Source organism: Leucopleurus acutus (assembly GCF_964270905.1).
Source record: "Leucopleurus acutus genome assembly, chromosome: 1".
Classification (NCBI taxonomy): Eukaryota; Metazoa; Chordata; class Mammalia; order Artiodactyla; family Delphinidae; genus Leucopleurus; species Leucopleurus acutus.
Genome location: NC_139142.1, coordinates 75,193,701 through 75,211,094, shown reverse-complemented (window position 1 = coordinate 75,211,094; position 17,394 = coordinate 75,193,701). Strand labels below are relative to the sequence as shown.

Sequence of the window (17,394 nt, the reverse complement as noted above, 5' to 3'; positions counted from 1 at the left end):
TTCTGTCCCTGTTGTGAGGGGGCAAGCCAAATTCAACAGCCTCAATCCCTTTTAGAATGAGGTAGGATTTTTCAAAAACCAAACCAAACGATAATCAAAGCAATACTCCAAATGCCTTCCAACTTCCTGTGGTGCACTATTAAATAATACCACTACTACTGGGGGCAGAATCCTGTATAAAATGAATGTATCTTAAGGAGGCTTCTTCCAATACCTTTGATACAATTCCCTAGAAGGAGAGAGTATCTACTTATGTTTGGGATACAATCAGAAATGACACACGAAATGTCAGCAGCTTGGATACATGCATATATTTAATTATGAAACAATTCATCAACAACAAAAACAATGAGGAAAATTCACGAGACCTCAGTGCTGTGGAAGAGAATGGGACATCAAGTCAAAATGATATAGCAACTGGCCCAGAAGGCTGCATGATTAGTGAAGCTAAGGCAAAGCTGACTAGGATAGAATTATATGCTCTTGAAAAGGAGAATGGCTGGAGAAGTATCCACTCATTTGACTGCTTGGAAGCAGGCAGCCTTAGTGTACGCTGCATGGAATGGAGGTGAAGGGCCAGGGAAGGGAGAGAGAGGAGAGGGAGAAGAGCAATATAGAATCCAGGGTAAGCAGGTGGAAGAGATTGAGATAGAATTACAAAGAGATGACGCTAAGGCCTTTTGTTTCCTCTGCAGCCTAAGATAAACCTGTTCCAGGTCTTTAAGTATGTCAGTCAAATTCAGTGATCACAGGAATAGCACTAGGCACCGAAGGAATGGTGGAGGAAGCGGTTTACAAAACTAAAAGGATAACACGGTTACTACTCTCAAGGAGCTTACAACCTACATGGGGAGACAGGTTCCACACACAAAGCTACTATAAAACATATTTACAAAGCAACATAAATACAAATAAATATACATATGAATAAACAATATATGAAAGCTAAAAGGTACTATGTCAATAATTGTTCAGAAGTCCCTAGGTCAGTCAAAGAAGGCGTTCTGAAGGAAAAAAATGTGGACTTTGAGTATAATGTTAGTGGAGAGTAGGGCATGTGCAAAGGCATAGGAGTGGAAGCAAATATGTCATGTCCAGTAAGCAGATTAGCTTGACTACAATAGAAAGTCTAAATAGGTCTTCTTAAGAAGTGTGTGTGATGAAACAGTAGGAGTCTATTTGGTGAAAGACACTGACTTACTAATGGTAGGTCTGGTCCCTAAAACAAAATGAACAGGGAAAGATGTTTTCTCTAGGTAATGATAGTAAGTGGCTACAGGTCCAGGAGCAACTCCACTGCTTTCAAAATTTTGTAGTTACTCTAAGACAGAGAAACTAGTAATGGGATGATGGAGAAGTATTCAGCATCCTTGAGCAGTTCAAGTAGAAGGAACCACTATCTGCAACACATCTTATGACGTGGCAAGTGAAAAAATTCAATGAAATCCCAAGACTGAGGATCTATGGTCAAAAGGCCAGCTGGATCCCAGTAATCTCAAGTGCTCAAGCAGAAGGTCCTAGACCACTGTTACTAATTCTTGGTGGGGAGTAGATTGTATATGCTTATAAAAGAATTTATTTTTGAACTACCATGACAATCAGCTTTGATCCTAACATTTTAGAAATTAAAATAGAAGGATGAGAAGAGCCCTAATCTATAGGGAATGCTCACGTCCCTGAAGAAGGACAGGTCAATAAGGGCCCAAATTCTCCCCTGGTCTTTAAGTGGAAAGGCAAAACATCACACCTTGAAAAGAGGCTTTTCTCAGCCAAAGCAAGTAAGACCTCTTTCTTTAAGCCTATTTATCTGAAGCTGTTCCAGGAAGGAAAAAAGAGTCCAGGCCAGATGTTCAGCAGCAGCCAGAGTCGGACCCCATGTCACGAGAGCTCCGCTGGGAGGCACTGGGTCCCACTGATGTTGAAATACACTGCTGGGGGCCAATCTTGATGCCATTTGCCTGTAGAAGAAAAGAGGCAGTAGTTCCCACCTCAGTGTGAAAGTTAAGTGGGAGAAAGGAGAGGGGTAAAAGGAGAAATCATTAATCACATTTTCTAGAAGTAGATATGGCCTTGGCAGGTAACCATGCACTCTAGCCAGACTGCTGTGGAACAGTAATCTGTGACAATGAAGATGAGATGACCAGCTCTGGTATTACCGATGACCAGAAGTGGCTTTCGTGCCCATTTTTAAAGTGACTGTTATACTTAAGTTTCATAGCTATGTGCAGAATCAGGATGTGATTAGGTTAAGAGTGAGAGGAGGTAAAAGAGAAGTGGCAGCATATTAGCATATAATCCCCTTTTCTGTTTTGACCCCAAATTTGCTTTACAGAAATGGCCGCGCTGAGCAATTAAGAATCACACTTCCCCAAGCTCTGGAATAGTAAAAAACTGAGGTTGAAAAGAAAATCTCCCATAACGTATAAACCTTTTAGATCACCAATTAATAATCTCTTTAAGCATTCTGGGTCTCAGACTTGAGAAAAAACGAAAAGGATGACAGGTTTCTGTGTACCTACACACAAAAAAAAATCAAGTATGAATTGGCATAGCTTCAAATAGTATCATGTTAGATAGGAAGTGCTTACATTCTAGGGAGCTTCATATCCTGCTTAAGACAAAGCAAAGTTAATTGTCAGACCCCCACCCTATCTCACCTCATTGTGGACATCAAATAAACCCTGCTGGATCTTCCTATATATTTCTTTGGCTGTGTTAATGAAGGCCTAAAGGAAACATAAACCATAGTATTAGGCTCAAGTTTAGGTAGAGAGATTAAGAAAAGAGAATACAAATATTATTCCTATTTGGATTTCAAAGGTGAATTAGGAAATATTAGGAGAATGGAGTAAAAATACAGATGGTCCCCCAAAGGCCCTGTAAAAGCCATTGAGAGTAGTTTCAAAAAGAAAAAGGGGATTCTATGGTATTTTGGTACTGACACACGATATACCTAGGGTTCCTAGGCTGGTACCCTCTGCAAATAAAACAAACATGCTCTCTTCTCAGTTAGTTACTGAAGATACAGTCAGTATCAGGCTTACGAATGACTAAAGTAGAATCCATTAGTTCTACTGATTTACAAATAACAGTAGTGTCAATCCACACTTACCAATTATTGTTACCTAATATAAAAGTAAAGCCTTAGGAATCAAGGAAAAAGAAATGGAAAAATTCCCTTAAAGGGAGACATATGGTCACTATGACCATAAGACATCCTTTTCTTACCCATGTCTTATAAGGGAAGAGAATTCTGAATTAAAGGACAAAGGTATGGTATAATCTCTGAAAACTTTCCCTACTTTTTCCCAAATAGTACCTCTTCAACATTGCAGGCTGTTTTGGCTGACGTTTCCATGAATATAAGTCCATGCTCCCGAGCAAAGGCCTCTCCCTCTTCTCTCTTCACATCCCTACGGGATTCTAAGTCACTGCAAGAGATTAATTGGGGAGAAAACTAAAAAAAGATCCAAGTGAAAGAAGAAACTCTTGTTCTAAAAGAATCCCATAGCTGTTTCAACTGCCAGTTAATCCATAAAGAATGTAGATCCTGCATGATGTTCCTTGTATAAGGTTACTGATTTCTGTAGCCTCTTGGAAAATATTCTTCAGATCAGATTCTTGACAGCTGCTGCATGGTTGAGGATAATACCTTACTCTTATTACAGAGAAAAAGGTTTATAAGAGGTTAGGCAAGCCCCCTAGTTACTCAAGGTCTATGCCTTATGCTGCTTTTTTGAATGAGATCCAGTTAAAGCAAAGGAAAGAAGAGGAAAGGGAAATTCCAGTTACTGGAAAGTAGAAAAGTCATAGATGTCAAATCCCATAGTGATAAGTGTCTTCCTCTTTACTAGAATCAATCTACAAGAAAGAAGAGAGAGAGCCAGGAATAGGGAGAACACAGTTGCCTTAACACACACTAGTCTCATTATTGATGTGTATAATAAGTAGCAGCCTGCCACCAGGGAAATGAGGGATTCAGAGAAAATGATATGGATAAAATTAGGTGATACTGGGCTTCCCTGGTGGCGGTGGTTGAGAGTCCGCCTGCCGATGCAGGGGACACGGGTTCGTGCCCCGGTCTGGGAAGATCCCACATGCCGCGGAGCGGCTGAGCCCGTGAGCCATGGCCGCTGAGCCTGTGCGTCCGGAGCCTGTGCTCCGCAACGGGAGAGGCCACAACAGTGAGAGGCCCGCATATCGAAAAAAAAAAAAAAAAAATTAGGTGATACCGAGGATGTGAAGACAGAGCCAAGGAATGAGAAAAAATAAAGTGGCATGGAAAGACTTTATGCAAGACAAGATAAAAGGCTGCAGAATAAGGCAATGGTGAACTGCCTGATTTTCATTTTTCTAATTGGAAATTTTCATTTGGGAGGATTCCAGTTTTTCACCATAAAAAAAAAAAATCAAGGAGTAAGTCCATTAGAGAACAACAAACCTACAAAATGTAGATTTATTATTCATCAGCTCTGTGAAGACCAGGGAAGAACTAACCCTAAATGGCAACAGTCCAAAATTTGTACCTCTAGCCCAGACACACCTCTAAGCCCCAGATCAGTTTGTCCATTTGTCTGTTCTTCATTTCCACTCTGATGTGTAAAAGGCACCTCAGAAGTACATCAAAATGAAATGTCCTGATTCTGTCCCAAGCTTCCACATCTCCATAAATGGCACAAGCCAAAAACCAAGACATTATTAACACCTTTTCCTCCTTCACTCCAAATACCCTATCCACCCCAAAGCGAGGTACTCCAAAATGTACCTTAAAATCATACTTTTCTCTCTCTGTGTCATCGACCTAGTCTAATCCACCACTCTCTCACTTGGACTGCTGCTGCTGAGATCCACGTCAACCCTTGCTCCCCTCCAGGGTGATCTTTTAAAACCTGATCAAGCTACTTCTCTGCTTAAAACTCTTAAATGCTTCCTACTGTGTTTAGAATAAAATCCAAACTCCTCTCTCAGATCAGTAAGTGCCATGATGAGATCTGGCCCCTGCCTTCCTTTCCAACTTCATCTTGCACCATTCCCCTCTGATTTAGTCCAACCATACCAGGTTTCTTTCAACATTTTAAACTTATCGAGCTCTTTCCAGTTTAAGGCTTTCACACAGCTTTTTACCCCTATTTGATACTTTTTAAAACCTTTGCCCACTGAACTCTTGCACATCCTTCAGATTCCAGCTTAAATTACAACTCTAAATCAAAATAAGTACCCTGGTACTCTTTTTTATAGTGCCCTTTTTCCTCCCCTTCGCTGCATTTATCATAATTTGTAATCAGATACAAATCATTTTATATTCAATAACTATGTCCCCATTGACGGTAAGCTCCATGGGAATGGGGGCAGGGCTTTGTTTTCACCTTGCACACTCAGGGTCTGGCACAATGTCTAAGACATAACAGGTTTTCCATAAATTGGTTGAACCAATAAATGAGTACAATTAGTCTGTGCCCACAGTTCTCAAACGATGCACCTTAGGCACTACTACAAACTCACAAGGGTGCCACAGGTTACTTTAAATATTCAAGGGAAACACAGCAACACTCAACATCAGAACACCAAATAAATTACAAGCTTGATATAACTGGCAATGTCACCATCAGATCCTGACAGATTCCATTCAACATTTGCACATCTTTGCGAAGCTGACTTTTTGGCAGTTGCTGTGACAAAAAGCAAACCCTGCACTAAAATCAATTTGGAACGGAGAGTGGTAGTGTCCAATATTGATTCAAAGGTTTGAGAAGCTGTGCTGTCATTATGGTCATTTAAGAATGAAATAAAAAATTATTTTTCTTTTAATTTATGTTTTTCATTTTTCAGTTGTTATGACAAAAATACTTGTTATCTTGTTTAGATTTATTTAATAACAAAACTATTAGGTATGTCTTTTGGCCTATGGGTGCCTTAGAAAATTTATTGAGAATAACAAGTGTTGGTGAGGATGTGGAGAAACTGGAATCCTTGTGCATTGTTGGTAGTAATGTTAAATGGTGTAGCCACTATGGAAAACAATACAGTGGTACCTCAAAAAATCAAACAGAATTTCCATAAGATCCAGCAATTCCACTTCTGGGTATATACTCTAAAGAATTGAAAGCAGGGACCCAAACAGATATCTGTACACCCATGTTGACAAGAAGCATTATTCACAATAGCCAAAAGGTAGAAGCAACTGAAGTGTACATCAATGGATGAATAAACAAAATGTGGTAAATAAATACAATGGACTACTATCCACCCTTAAAAGGGAAGGAAAGTCTAACACATGCTACAATATGGATAAATTTTGAAGACGTTATGCTAAATGAAATAAGCCAGTAATAAGCAGACAACTATTGTATGATTCCACTTATATGTGGTGCCTAGAATAGTCAACTTTATTGAGACAGGAAGTAGAATGGTGGTTGCTAGGGGCTGGTGGGATGGGGAATGTGGAGTTACTGTTTATGGTAACAGAGTCTCAGTCGGGGAAGATGAAAAAGTTCTGGAGATGAATGGTGGTGATGGTTACAGAACAATGTAAATATACTTAATGCCACAGAACTATCTACTTAAAAATGGTTAAAATGGTAAATTTTATGTTATGTGTGTGTGTGTGTATATATATATATATATAGATATATATATATAGATATATTTTTTTTTTTTGCGGTACGCGGGCCTCTCACTGTTGTGGCCTCTCCCGTTGCGGAGCACAGGCTCTGGACGCGCAGGCTCAGCAGCCATGGCTCACGGGAACAGCCGCTCCGTGGCATGTGGGATCTTCCCAGACCGGGTCACGAACCCGTGTCCCCTGCATTGGCAGGCGGACTCTCAACCACTGCGCCACCAGGGAAGCCCTGTTATGTATATTTTAACCACAATAATTTTTTTTTTTTTAACTGAGACACTAAATGTACCTAAACTAAAAAAGTTTAGGGCCCAAATGATCCAATGTCCACAGAGCACCTAGATGACTCCTGGTACTTATTATTTATACAAATAAAATTTTACCTCTTATTCCCAATCAGCATGATAACCATGTTGGAGCTAGAGTGCTGCCGGGCATCCTCTAACCACGAGGTCAAGTGGTTGAAGGTTTCACGCCTACAGCAGAAAAGTTTAGAAAGTGGGTCAAAGGCTTATTTCAAAACGCCAAAGCAATTCCAAATGTATGGGAAAAGGGGGAACATTATATGTGTAAAGAAAAATATTAGAGAGGCCTTTCCTCTTTAGCATTCTAACTAGATTCAGTAGATAAAAAAGATATTGAGAACAGAGGAAAGAAATCTGCCTCTCACCCACCAGATGTTACTCACCTTGTAATGTCGTACACCAGCAGTGCTCCGGCTGCTCCCCTGTAGTAGGAACGGGTGATAGAACGGAAGGATTCTTGTCCAGCCTTTTCCATCAACATGACAACAAAAAAAATCCCAACAAAACCAGGTTATTTCCAGAGAAATTACTTGATCAAATGCCACTCTAACACAAAGGACTTAATTTTACAAAAGAACTTCTATTAAGAAAAGAGGGGCTTCCCTGGTGGCGCAGTGGTTGAGAGTCCGCCTGCTGATGCAGGGGACACGGGTTCGTGCCCCGGTCCGGGAAGATCCCACATGCCGCGGAGCGGCTGGGCCTGTGAGCCATGGCCGCTGAGCCTGCGCGTCCGGAGCCTGTGCTCCGCAACGGGAGAGGCCACAACAGTGAGAGGCCCGCGTACAGCAAAAAAAAAAGAAAAAAAAAGAAGAAAAGAGAATTAGGGAAAAGGAAACCTGACTGCCCAGGGAGAAGTCCAGGTGGGAAATCAATATTTTTCAATGACAGTTCAATGGATATTTTGGGTGGGTCAACTCTTCCTATGAGACTGTCCATCAAATTGCTGAATGTTTAGCATCGCTGGCTCCCCGTCGCAATGCTAGTAGTGCTCCACAGTGTGACAATCAAAGACATTCCCATACATTTCCCAATATCCCCTAGGAAAGAACTGGAAATAGAACTAGAAACTCAGAGTATTTTCAATCCCATATGATACTGAACATATCACATTAACCTTTCTTTTCTGTTTCTATTCCTTTATCTATAAAAAGGAAAATTATCTTAGAATGCCAATGCCCTGTCTAATGGAAGTTTTCTTTTGATGGATCAATGTAGAAAATTAGATACAAAACACTTAAATTGGGCATATGCTGATTAACCTTTAGTGTTCCACTAATAAAGGCAGGACTACCAAGATGTCCCTTGCTGGGATCTTGTCATGGCAAACAGGAATAACAAATAGGGAAAGAAGCCCAGGGCCCAGGACAGAGTTTTCCTAAAACAAACCCAACTGTTTATACTCTAATCTCATTTCCAACTGGGGCCAAGATATTAGGTTTTATTTATAACTGAGCAATTTATTAATTTCCCCATATTATACTGGATACTTTTGGTTTCCTGATGGAAGAAGTTTTGGGTTTTTTTTGGGGTTTTCATTAAAGGAAGCAAAATCATCTAAATATGAATACCCTGAGCACTGAATCTATCCTATAGGAAAAGTTTTCACATTCTTGAAATTCTTTATCCTCATATTCCAACATAAAGTTTAGGAAGGAAGACTACTGTTCATAATTTAAAGATAGGAAAACTAAGATGTGGAAAATAAATAGCTTTTTCATAGTATAATAACAATAACAGTAATGATACTAATTATATCACAAATGGGAAAAATTAGGCTCAAAGGACAGTTCAGTAACGGGCCAAAAGTTATAAACTCTATATATGTTATTTATATATATATATATATATATATATAATTATATATATATAATTATATATATATATATATATATTATATATATATATATATATATATATAATTATATATATATAATTTAAACTTAGGAGCTTAAGCCACATAGCACAGGGAGATCAGTTGGGTGCTTTGTGACCACCTAGAGGGGTGGGATAGGGAGGGTGGGAGGGAGGGAGACGCAAGAGGGAAGAGGAATATATGTATGTATAACTGATTCATTTTGTTATAAAGCAGAAACTAACACAACATTGTAAAGCAATTATACTCCAATAAAGATGTTTAAAAAATAAATAAATAAACTTAGGAGCTTAGTACTTCATAGCACAAAAGTTTGTTTTCTTAGACATTATTTCATATAACCTAAACCCAGGTTTGAAGGTGAGAAGAGTGTTCCAGTACACTAATCCTAAGGTTACTTTTCCAACAATACAAGAATCTCTTACTATAAGAATCATACAAATGGGACCTCCCTGGTGGTCCAGTGGTAAGGAATCCGCCTTCCAATGCAGGGGACATGGGTCCGATCCCTGGTCGGGGAACTAAGATCCCACATGCCGTGTGGCAACTAAGCCCATGCACCTCAATGAGAGAGCCCGTGTGCCGCAAACTACAGAGCCCTCGCACCCTGGAGCCCACGCACCACAACTAGAGAGAGAAAACCCACAGGCCACAACCAGAAAGAAGCCCGCACGCCACAACAAAACATCCCGCATGCTGCAGTGAAGATCCCTCATGTCACAACTAAGACCCGACACAACCAAAAATAAATAAAAAATAAATATAAAAATATATATTTAAAAAAAGGAATCATACAAATGTTTTAATGAGTTGCATACCTATTAGAACAACAAAATCCAAAATTAATTTTAAAGAAGTTTGTTGGTAATATTAACAAAACTTTAAGATTTAAAACATGCTTTTTCCCTCCAAGAGTTCACTTAAATTTTATTTATCCTCTAATGGTTTTACGTCTTAAATTATTTAATTCCTGTTTTTCTTTTTTTCTTTTTTTTTTTTTTGCTGTACACGGGCCTCTCACTGCTGTGGCCTCTCCCGTTGTGGAGCACAGGCTCCGGACGCACAGGCTCAGCGGCCATGGCTCATGGGCCCAGCTGCTCCGTGGCATGTGGGATCTTCCCGGACTGGGGCACGAACCTGTGTCCCCTGCATCGGCAGGTGGACTCTCAACCACTGCGCCACCACGGAAGCCCCCCTGTTTTGCTTTTATCTTACTTTTTCTCGTCTTCGGCTATGGCTGAAAACTTCCTTCCTTGTGGCCTTCTAGGAACTAAAAGGGAAAGTCTGAGGGAGGCCTGTGTTATGGTTGAATCATATGGCAGCATTTAACTTTAGCAGATGAAAATACTTCCAGTGGGCCATCAGAAATGCTTTTTAAAATCAAATCACTTTAAATCTCAAATAAACAATCTAACCCTACACTTAAAACAACTAGAGAAAGAAGAATAAAGAAACCCAAAGTCAGTAGAAGGAAAGAAATCATAAGAATCAGAGCAGAAATAAATGAAATAGAAATGAAGAAAACAATAGCAAAGATCAATAAAACTAAAAGCTGGTTTTTTGAGAAGATAAACAAAATTGATAAACCCTTAGCCACACTCATAAAGAAAAAAATGGAGAGGATGCAAATCAATAAAATTAGAAATGAAAAAGGAGAAATCACAACCAATACTGCCGAAATACAAAGGATTATAAGAGACTACTACAAACAATTATATGCCAATAAAATGGACAACCACAAAGAAATGGACAAATTCTTGGAAAGGTACAATTTTCCAAGACTGAACCAGAAAGAATTAGAAAATATAAACAGACCTACCACAAGTAATAAAATTGAAACCATAATTAAAAATATTCCAACAAACAAAAGTCCAGGGCCAGATGGCTTCACAGGCAAATCCTATCAAACATTTAGAGAGAAGAGCTAACACTCATCCTTCTCAAACCCTTCCAAAAAATTGCAGAGGCAGAAACACTCCCAAATTCATTCTACGAAGCCACCATCACCCTGATACCAAAACCAGAAAAAGATACCACAAAAAAAAGAAAATTATAGACCAATATCACTGATGAACATAGATGCAAAAATCCTCAACAAAATACTAGCAAACAGGATTCAACAATACATTAAAAGGATCATACACCATGATCAAGTGGGATTTATCCCAGGGATGCAAGGATTCTTCAATATATAGCAAATCAATCAATGTGATACACCACATTAATAAATTAAGGAATAAAAACCATATGATCATCTCAATAGATGCAGAAAAAGCTTTCGACAAAATTCAACACCTATTTATGATAAACACTCTCCAGAAAATGGGCATAGAGGGAACCTACCTCAACATAATAAAGACCACAAATGACAAACCCACAGCAAGCATCATACTCAATGGTGAAAAACTGAAAGCATTTCCACTAAGATCAGGAATAAGACAAGGATGCCCACTCTTGCCACTCTTATTCAACATAGTTTTGGAAGTCCTAGCCACAGCAATCAGAGAAAAAAAAGAAATAAAAGGAATACAAATTGGAAAAGAAGAAGTAAAACTGACACTGTTTGCAGATGACATGATACTGTACACAGAAAATCCTAAAGACGCCACCAGAAAACTACTAGAACTAATCAATGAATTTGGTAAGGTTACAGGATACAAAATTAATGAACAGAAATCTCTGGCATTCCTACGCACCAACAATGAAAAATCAGAAAGATAAATTAAGGAAACACTCCCTTTTACCACTGTAATAAAAAGAATAAAATACCTAGGAATAAACTGCTTAAGGAGGTGAAAGATTTGTACTCAGAAAACTATAAAACACTGATGAAAGAAATCAAAGATGACATAGACAGATGGAGAGATATACCATGTTCTTGGATTGGAAGATTCAATATTGTGAAAATGCCTATACTACCCAAAGCAATCTACAGATTCAATGCAATCCCTATCAAACCACCAGTAGCATTCTTCACAGAATTAAAGAAAAATTTTTACAATTCGTATGGAAACACAAAAGACCTCGAATAGGCAAAGCAATCTTGAGAAAGAAAAATTGAGCTGGAGGAATCTGGCTTCCTGACTTCAAACTATACCACAAAGCTACAGTAATCAAGACAGTATGGTACTGGCACAAAAACAGAAATATAGATCAATGGTACAGGATAGAATGCCCAGAGATAAACCCACACACATATGGTAACCTAATTTACTACAAAGGAGGCAAGAACATACAATGGAGAAAACACAGGCTCTTCAGTAAGTGGTGCTGGGAAAACTGGACAACTACATGTAAAACAATGAAATTAGAACATTACCTAACACCATACACAAAAATAAACTCAAAATGGATTAAAGGGCTTCCCTGGTGGCACAGTGGTTGAGAGTCCGCCTGCCGATGCAGGGGACACGGGTTCGTGTCCCGGTCCGGGAGGATCCCACATGCCGCGGAGTGGCTGGGCCCGTGAGCCATGGCTGCTGAGCCTGCGCGTCCAGAGCCTGTGCTCCACAACAGGAGAGGCCACAACAGTGAGAGGCCCACGTACCGCAAAAAAAAAAAAAAAAAAAGGATTAAAAACCTAAATGTAAGACCAGACACTATAAAACTCTTAGAGGAAAACATAGGAAAAACTCTCTTTGACATAAACCACGGCAAGATCTTTTTGACCCACCTCGTAAAGGAAATAAAAACAAAAATAAACAAATGGGACCTAATGAAACAAAAGCTTTTGCACAGCAAAGGAAACCATGAACAAGACAAAAAGACAACCCTCAGAATGGGAGAAAATGTTTGCAAATGAACAATAGACAGAGGATTAATCTCCAAAATATACAAACAGCTCATGGAGCTCAATATCAAAAAAACAAACAATCCAATTAAAAAATGGGTGGAAGACCTAAATGGACATTTCACCAAGGAAGACATACAGATGGCCAAGAGGCACATGAAAAGACGCTCAACATCACTAATTACTAGAGAAATGCAGATCAACACTACAATGAGGTATCACCTCACACCAGTCAGAATGGCCATCATCAAAAAATCTAGAAACAATAAATGCTGGAAAGGGTGTGGTGAAACGGGAACCCTCCTGCACTGTTGCTGGGAATGTGAATTGATACAACCACTATGGAGAACAGTATGAAGGTTTCTTAAAAAACTAAAAATAGAACTACCATATGACCCAGTAATCCCACTACTGGGCATATACCCTGAGAAAACTATAATTCAAAAAGAGACATGTCCCACAATGTTCATTGCAGCACTATTTACAATAGCCAGGAAATGGAACCAATCTAAATGTCCATCAACAGATGAATGGATAAAGAAGATGTGGCACATGTATACAATGGAATATTACTCAGCCATAAAAAGAAATGAAATTAAGTTATTTGTAGTGAGGTGGATGGACCTAGAGAGTGAAGTAAGTCAGAAAGAGAAGAACAAATACCGAATGCTAACACATATATATGGAATCTAAAAAAAAAAAAAAGTGGTACTGATGAAACTAGTTGCAGGGCAGGAATAAAGATGTAGACATAGAGAATGGACTTGAGGACACAGGGAGTGGGGAGGGTAAGCTTGGACGAAGTGAGAGAGTAGCATTGACATATATACACTACCAAATGTAAAACAGCTAGTGGGAAGCAGCCGCATAGCACAGGGAGATCAGCTCGGTGCTTTGTGAAGACCTAAAGGGGTGGGATAGTGAGGGTGGGAGGGAGATGCAAGAGGGCGTATGCATATGGCTGATTCACTTTGGTGTACAATAGAATCTAACACAGTATTGTGAAGCAATTATACTCCAATAAAGATATTAAAAAAAATCAAATCACTTTACTTCTTAATCTCAATCCAAGTTCCTGAACCAAAGTTTGTGAGCCAATAAGCTAGAAAGAGTGAGCAGTTCAATCTGGGTTGGTGTGCATCAGTCTGAGGTATCTTTGTCCATCCCCAGTAAAAAAAAAATCTGAAGCAGCAAAGAATTAAGATGGAGATAAAGAGAATTAACAGCTTTCTAATCTCCCCCAAATGGAAGCATCAGATTATATATAGTTTCAAGATATATAATCCATTCCTACAAAGTCAGATAGGCTCATTTCCTAAGAATCAAAATGCATTCCAAAGTAAAATATAAATGAATTTGGGATTTTTTTTGGCCGTGCCACGTGGCTTGTGGGATCTTAGTTCCCTGATCAGGGATTGAACCTGGGCCCTTGCAGTGAAAGCACAGAGTCCTAACCACTGGACTGCCAGGGAATTCCCCAATTTGGGATTATGTAATCAATATTTTTACTAGAGCAAACTCATATATTATTTGGGTAATTTAAAACAAAAAGATATGGCATTCAGAATTTGCAACTGTAACAGATGGAAGTGAAAGCTTCCCTATCTCTTTGATTTCACTCTTCTACTACTCTGATCTCCACCATTAGCCCCACCATCATAGCCCTTTGCCCCTGCATCAGCCTTTAGTGTTATATTCAGGACTAAAGTATTTTTGTTTCCTCTCACCGTATCCCAGATTTGCAGTTTGATTTGTTTTCCATCAATGTTGACCATACGGGCCCCAAACTCCACACCTGTCAGTGAAAACCGCGAGAAAGAATGAACAACAGCCATGTTGAATGAGAGGTTCATGCTTTTCCTCAATGTGCTAAAGACTCATCCTCTGTCTGCACTTAGTACCACTAAGCACATTACAGCTGCCTATTTGCTCCAATTCATTTTGTGCTCCTTGAAGTTTTACTTACCTTCTAGAATTAAAAACTGTGCTCTAGATAATGACCTTGGAAATATAACCAAAAAGCAGATATGGGGATAAAACTAATTAATAAATCAAGGAAAAGGTGAATAAAATTTTAGCATTATTATTTAATGCTTAAATGTTATTAGGTAATGTTTAAGTTTGTAACTTTTTTAAAAACTTATAAAAATTTTGAAAATATTTCCTAATATTTTCTCAAAGTCACTCTCTAGTCCTCTATATGAAACAATATTTCTTTTTGCAATTCTAGAATTTTTGTTTTAGAAAAGCACCTATCTAAGAAGTAGGTTCTCAAGAATGAAACATTTCAGGTCTCCAATAATTCCCAGAGTTCACTGGAAAACAGCCTTCCTGCTAGGAGTTTGGAAACATAGTCTGATAAAGATTTTGGTTTACCTGGCGTTCAGCTTCTTTCAAGGTTATGTCAGGACAAAACTTAAAAATTGAAGATTATTTACATTAAAATTACTTGATGATAAGTCAAACAATTTGTCCTATTTTCTATTTTTATACAGTACTTTACTCCAGGACTTCTGATTTCCAAGTACGAAAGAGCACTAATCTAGCTTCTGCTATTCAGTGGCCCCAGGCACAGTGTGACCAGAATCTCAACTCTAAAGTTCTGCAGTCAATAAGACAAATTAAAAAATTGCTTCTTACTACTCTGGACTGCTTCATCAAGAATAGTGATAGTTACTAAAAAAAAAAAGTCACTAATTTTGTTTTCTTTCTGGACAAGAAGAATGGAATTTCAGTGGGGAAGAATTAAAAAATAACACTTTTGTCCCCTTTTATGCAACTTCCTCTAATTACACAGAAACCTTCATATTTTGCACATATTTTCTATCTAACTGCCTTGTTTATCTTGGCACAGAAAACTGAATTCAGAAAGAAACACAGCCTATACTGGACTCTGGGAAAAACTTGATTGATCACTTCATTCCTCTGTTTCGAAACTTGTTTTGAAACTTACTCCCATTACCTTCAGGTGTTTCAAAATTTCATCCCTAATATATTCTCTAGCCTTATTTCTTCCCGCTCTCCACTTTAAATTCCATGCTCCAACCATATTAAATTACTTTCAGTTTTCCAAATGTACCCTGATCTCTGTTATTCCTCTGCACATTTTATTCCTTCTTGCCCTGATCACTTTTCCCTCATCTCTACAACCCCTTTGCCTGGCAAACTCCTGCTCATTCTTCCATTTTCAGCCTCTCTTGATAGAGGTGGTACCTCTTTTCCCCTTTTGCAGTTGAAATTTACTTGTCATTATCTGCCCCCAGCCCCACCTCCTACGCTGGACTTTCAATGTAGGCACAGTGTTTGCCTTGTTAAGCACTGTATCACTAGCACCTAGCACAGAGTAGTTGTGCACTTAATATTCATTTGCAAAAATATTTTCCTGTTGATACTATCCTCTAAATCCTTTTCTAACCTCATTAGGTATTTCTGAATAAGTCCTTTGGGATCAGTAGTAACTTAGACTTCCATAAGGTGTGACTTGGAAGTGGCAATATAGTAAGAATAGGAGCTAGGGATTTTATTCTGAAACTGCATCTGCATGGCAAGAAGACTAGTTTTACACATATATTTTGGGGGGGGCTGGACTTATGGAGATTATGGGGAAAGGGTCGTTAAAGCCCCAGCAGGCCATGCCTTATCACAAATATGTGGAAGATGTTCATACTTCCCTGGATCACCAGTGTGTCTCTGAACTCTATCATTCTCTTTTCTTTAAAACAAAAGTTATTAGTTCCACGTACCTTTGAATTCTAAGTCTGGGACGGGTCTTCAATTTGCTTCCTCCTTTCCAACACACACACAAAATCTATATAGTAGTGATTACTTTGAAAAAACACATGTGAGGTTCGCACTAATTTACCGCAAAGCAAGGCGAGTTTTTGAATAGTTATGTTTCCGTGGGATTTTCCACAGACATACAAATTGCATTTGGGAAAACAAATCCTACAGCAACTAATCCATACCTCACGCTCATCTCTAAATTTAAAGTTACCTTTCAATTACTTACTCCCCATTTGTCAGCATTTGATTAGTCACACTTCACTAAACATAACTTTTAAATAGTTCAAAAACAGGGAGAGGTAACTTTTTACTTCGAACACCAAAGGCTGCTAACTTTCCACTTTAGTTCGCCATATTTCATAACCTATTCTAGGACAGGTACATGCATTTACCTATTGTGAGGTCGTGGACAGGCTGGAACCTCTTGTCTGTAAACTGCAGGAGCAGACATGACTTCCCCACACCTGAAAGAAGAGGACGCGCGTTCTAGGAGTTACGCCGCCCGGGTACAGTCCAGTGTCGGGGCATCCGGGACTCGGGAAGGGGAGCGGAGAGCCCAGAACCCCGAGCCCCGAGCCCCGAGCCCCGCCCCCGGCCGCCCGCCCCGCCCCCGCTTCACTTAATCGCCCAGCCCACTGAATGAGCCCCGCCCCCAAGACCCGATTTCGGTGCTTCGAATCCCCGCCCCAGCTTGAGGGCTGTCGCCCCGGGTTACCTGTGTCCCCGATGATGATGTACTTGAAGAGATAAGCATAAGTCATGGTCCCGTTTCCTCTGGATTCCGGGTCCGCCCGACTTCTACAGCCCTTTACCTCCGGCCTCTCTAGCCACTCAGTCTATCGACCTCCGGCCCCTCTAGCCCAGATCACGTCTCTATTACTCTCCCTCGAAATCCTCTTTCGGTCGGAGCGACGGTAGTACCCAGATACCAGCTCCAGGGCCGTCTGTAACACTCCTACCTGCCATTATCCCACCAAGCTCCAGGGGGAGATAGCTAGCCTTTCAGTGCTCTCGGCCTTCCCGG

The 17,394-nt window shown here is 39.6% G+C and overlaps 1 protein-coding gene across 2 annotated transcripts; it reads right to left on the bottom strand.

Annotated features, from left to right (window-relative positions):
• Window positions 1–302: 302 nt before the first annotated feature.
• On the bottom strand, window positions 303–17,382 carry RAB2B (RAB2B, member RAS oncogene family). Of its 2 annotated transcripts, XM_082842934.1 has the most exons (8): window positions 17,086–17,382; window positions 16,763–16,834; window positions 14,315–14,382; window positions 7,308–7,390; window positions 7,003–7,095; window positions 3,320–3,431; window positions 2,658–2,726; window positions 303–1,958 (listed from the first exon to the last, which is right to left on the bottom strand). In XM_082842934.1, exons 1-8 carry the CDS (start codon window positions 17,129–17,131, stop codon window positions 1,851–1,853), a joined length of 651 nt encoding a protein of 216 aa, XP_082699060.1. In that variant the 5' UTR covers window positions 17,132–17,382; the 3' UTR covers window positions 303–1,850. The 2 variants fall into 2 exon arrangements, with proteins under 2 accessions (XP_082699060.1, XP_082699061.1); XM_082842935.1 differs by lacking the exon at window positions 7,003–7,095.
• Between the last annotated feature and the right edge of the window lie 12 nt (window positions 17,383–17,394).

Bases quoted from the DNA above. Each gene is read 5' to 3' on its own strand.
- RAB2B (XM_082842934.1), bottom strand. From the start codon at position 17,131: ATGACTTATGCTTATCTCTTCAAGTACATCATCATCGGGGACACAG. The intron at 3,432-7,002 runs GTAAAATTTTAT...AATCTCTTGCAG, and splicing joins ATGCTGATTGGGAATAAGAG to TGACTTAGAATCCCGTAGGG. The intron at 2,727-3,319 runs GTACTATTTGGG...TGTTTCCTTTAG, and splicing joins CAGCCTGCAATGTTGAAGAG to GCCTTCATTAACACAGCCAA.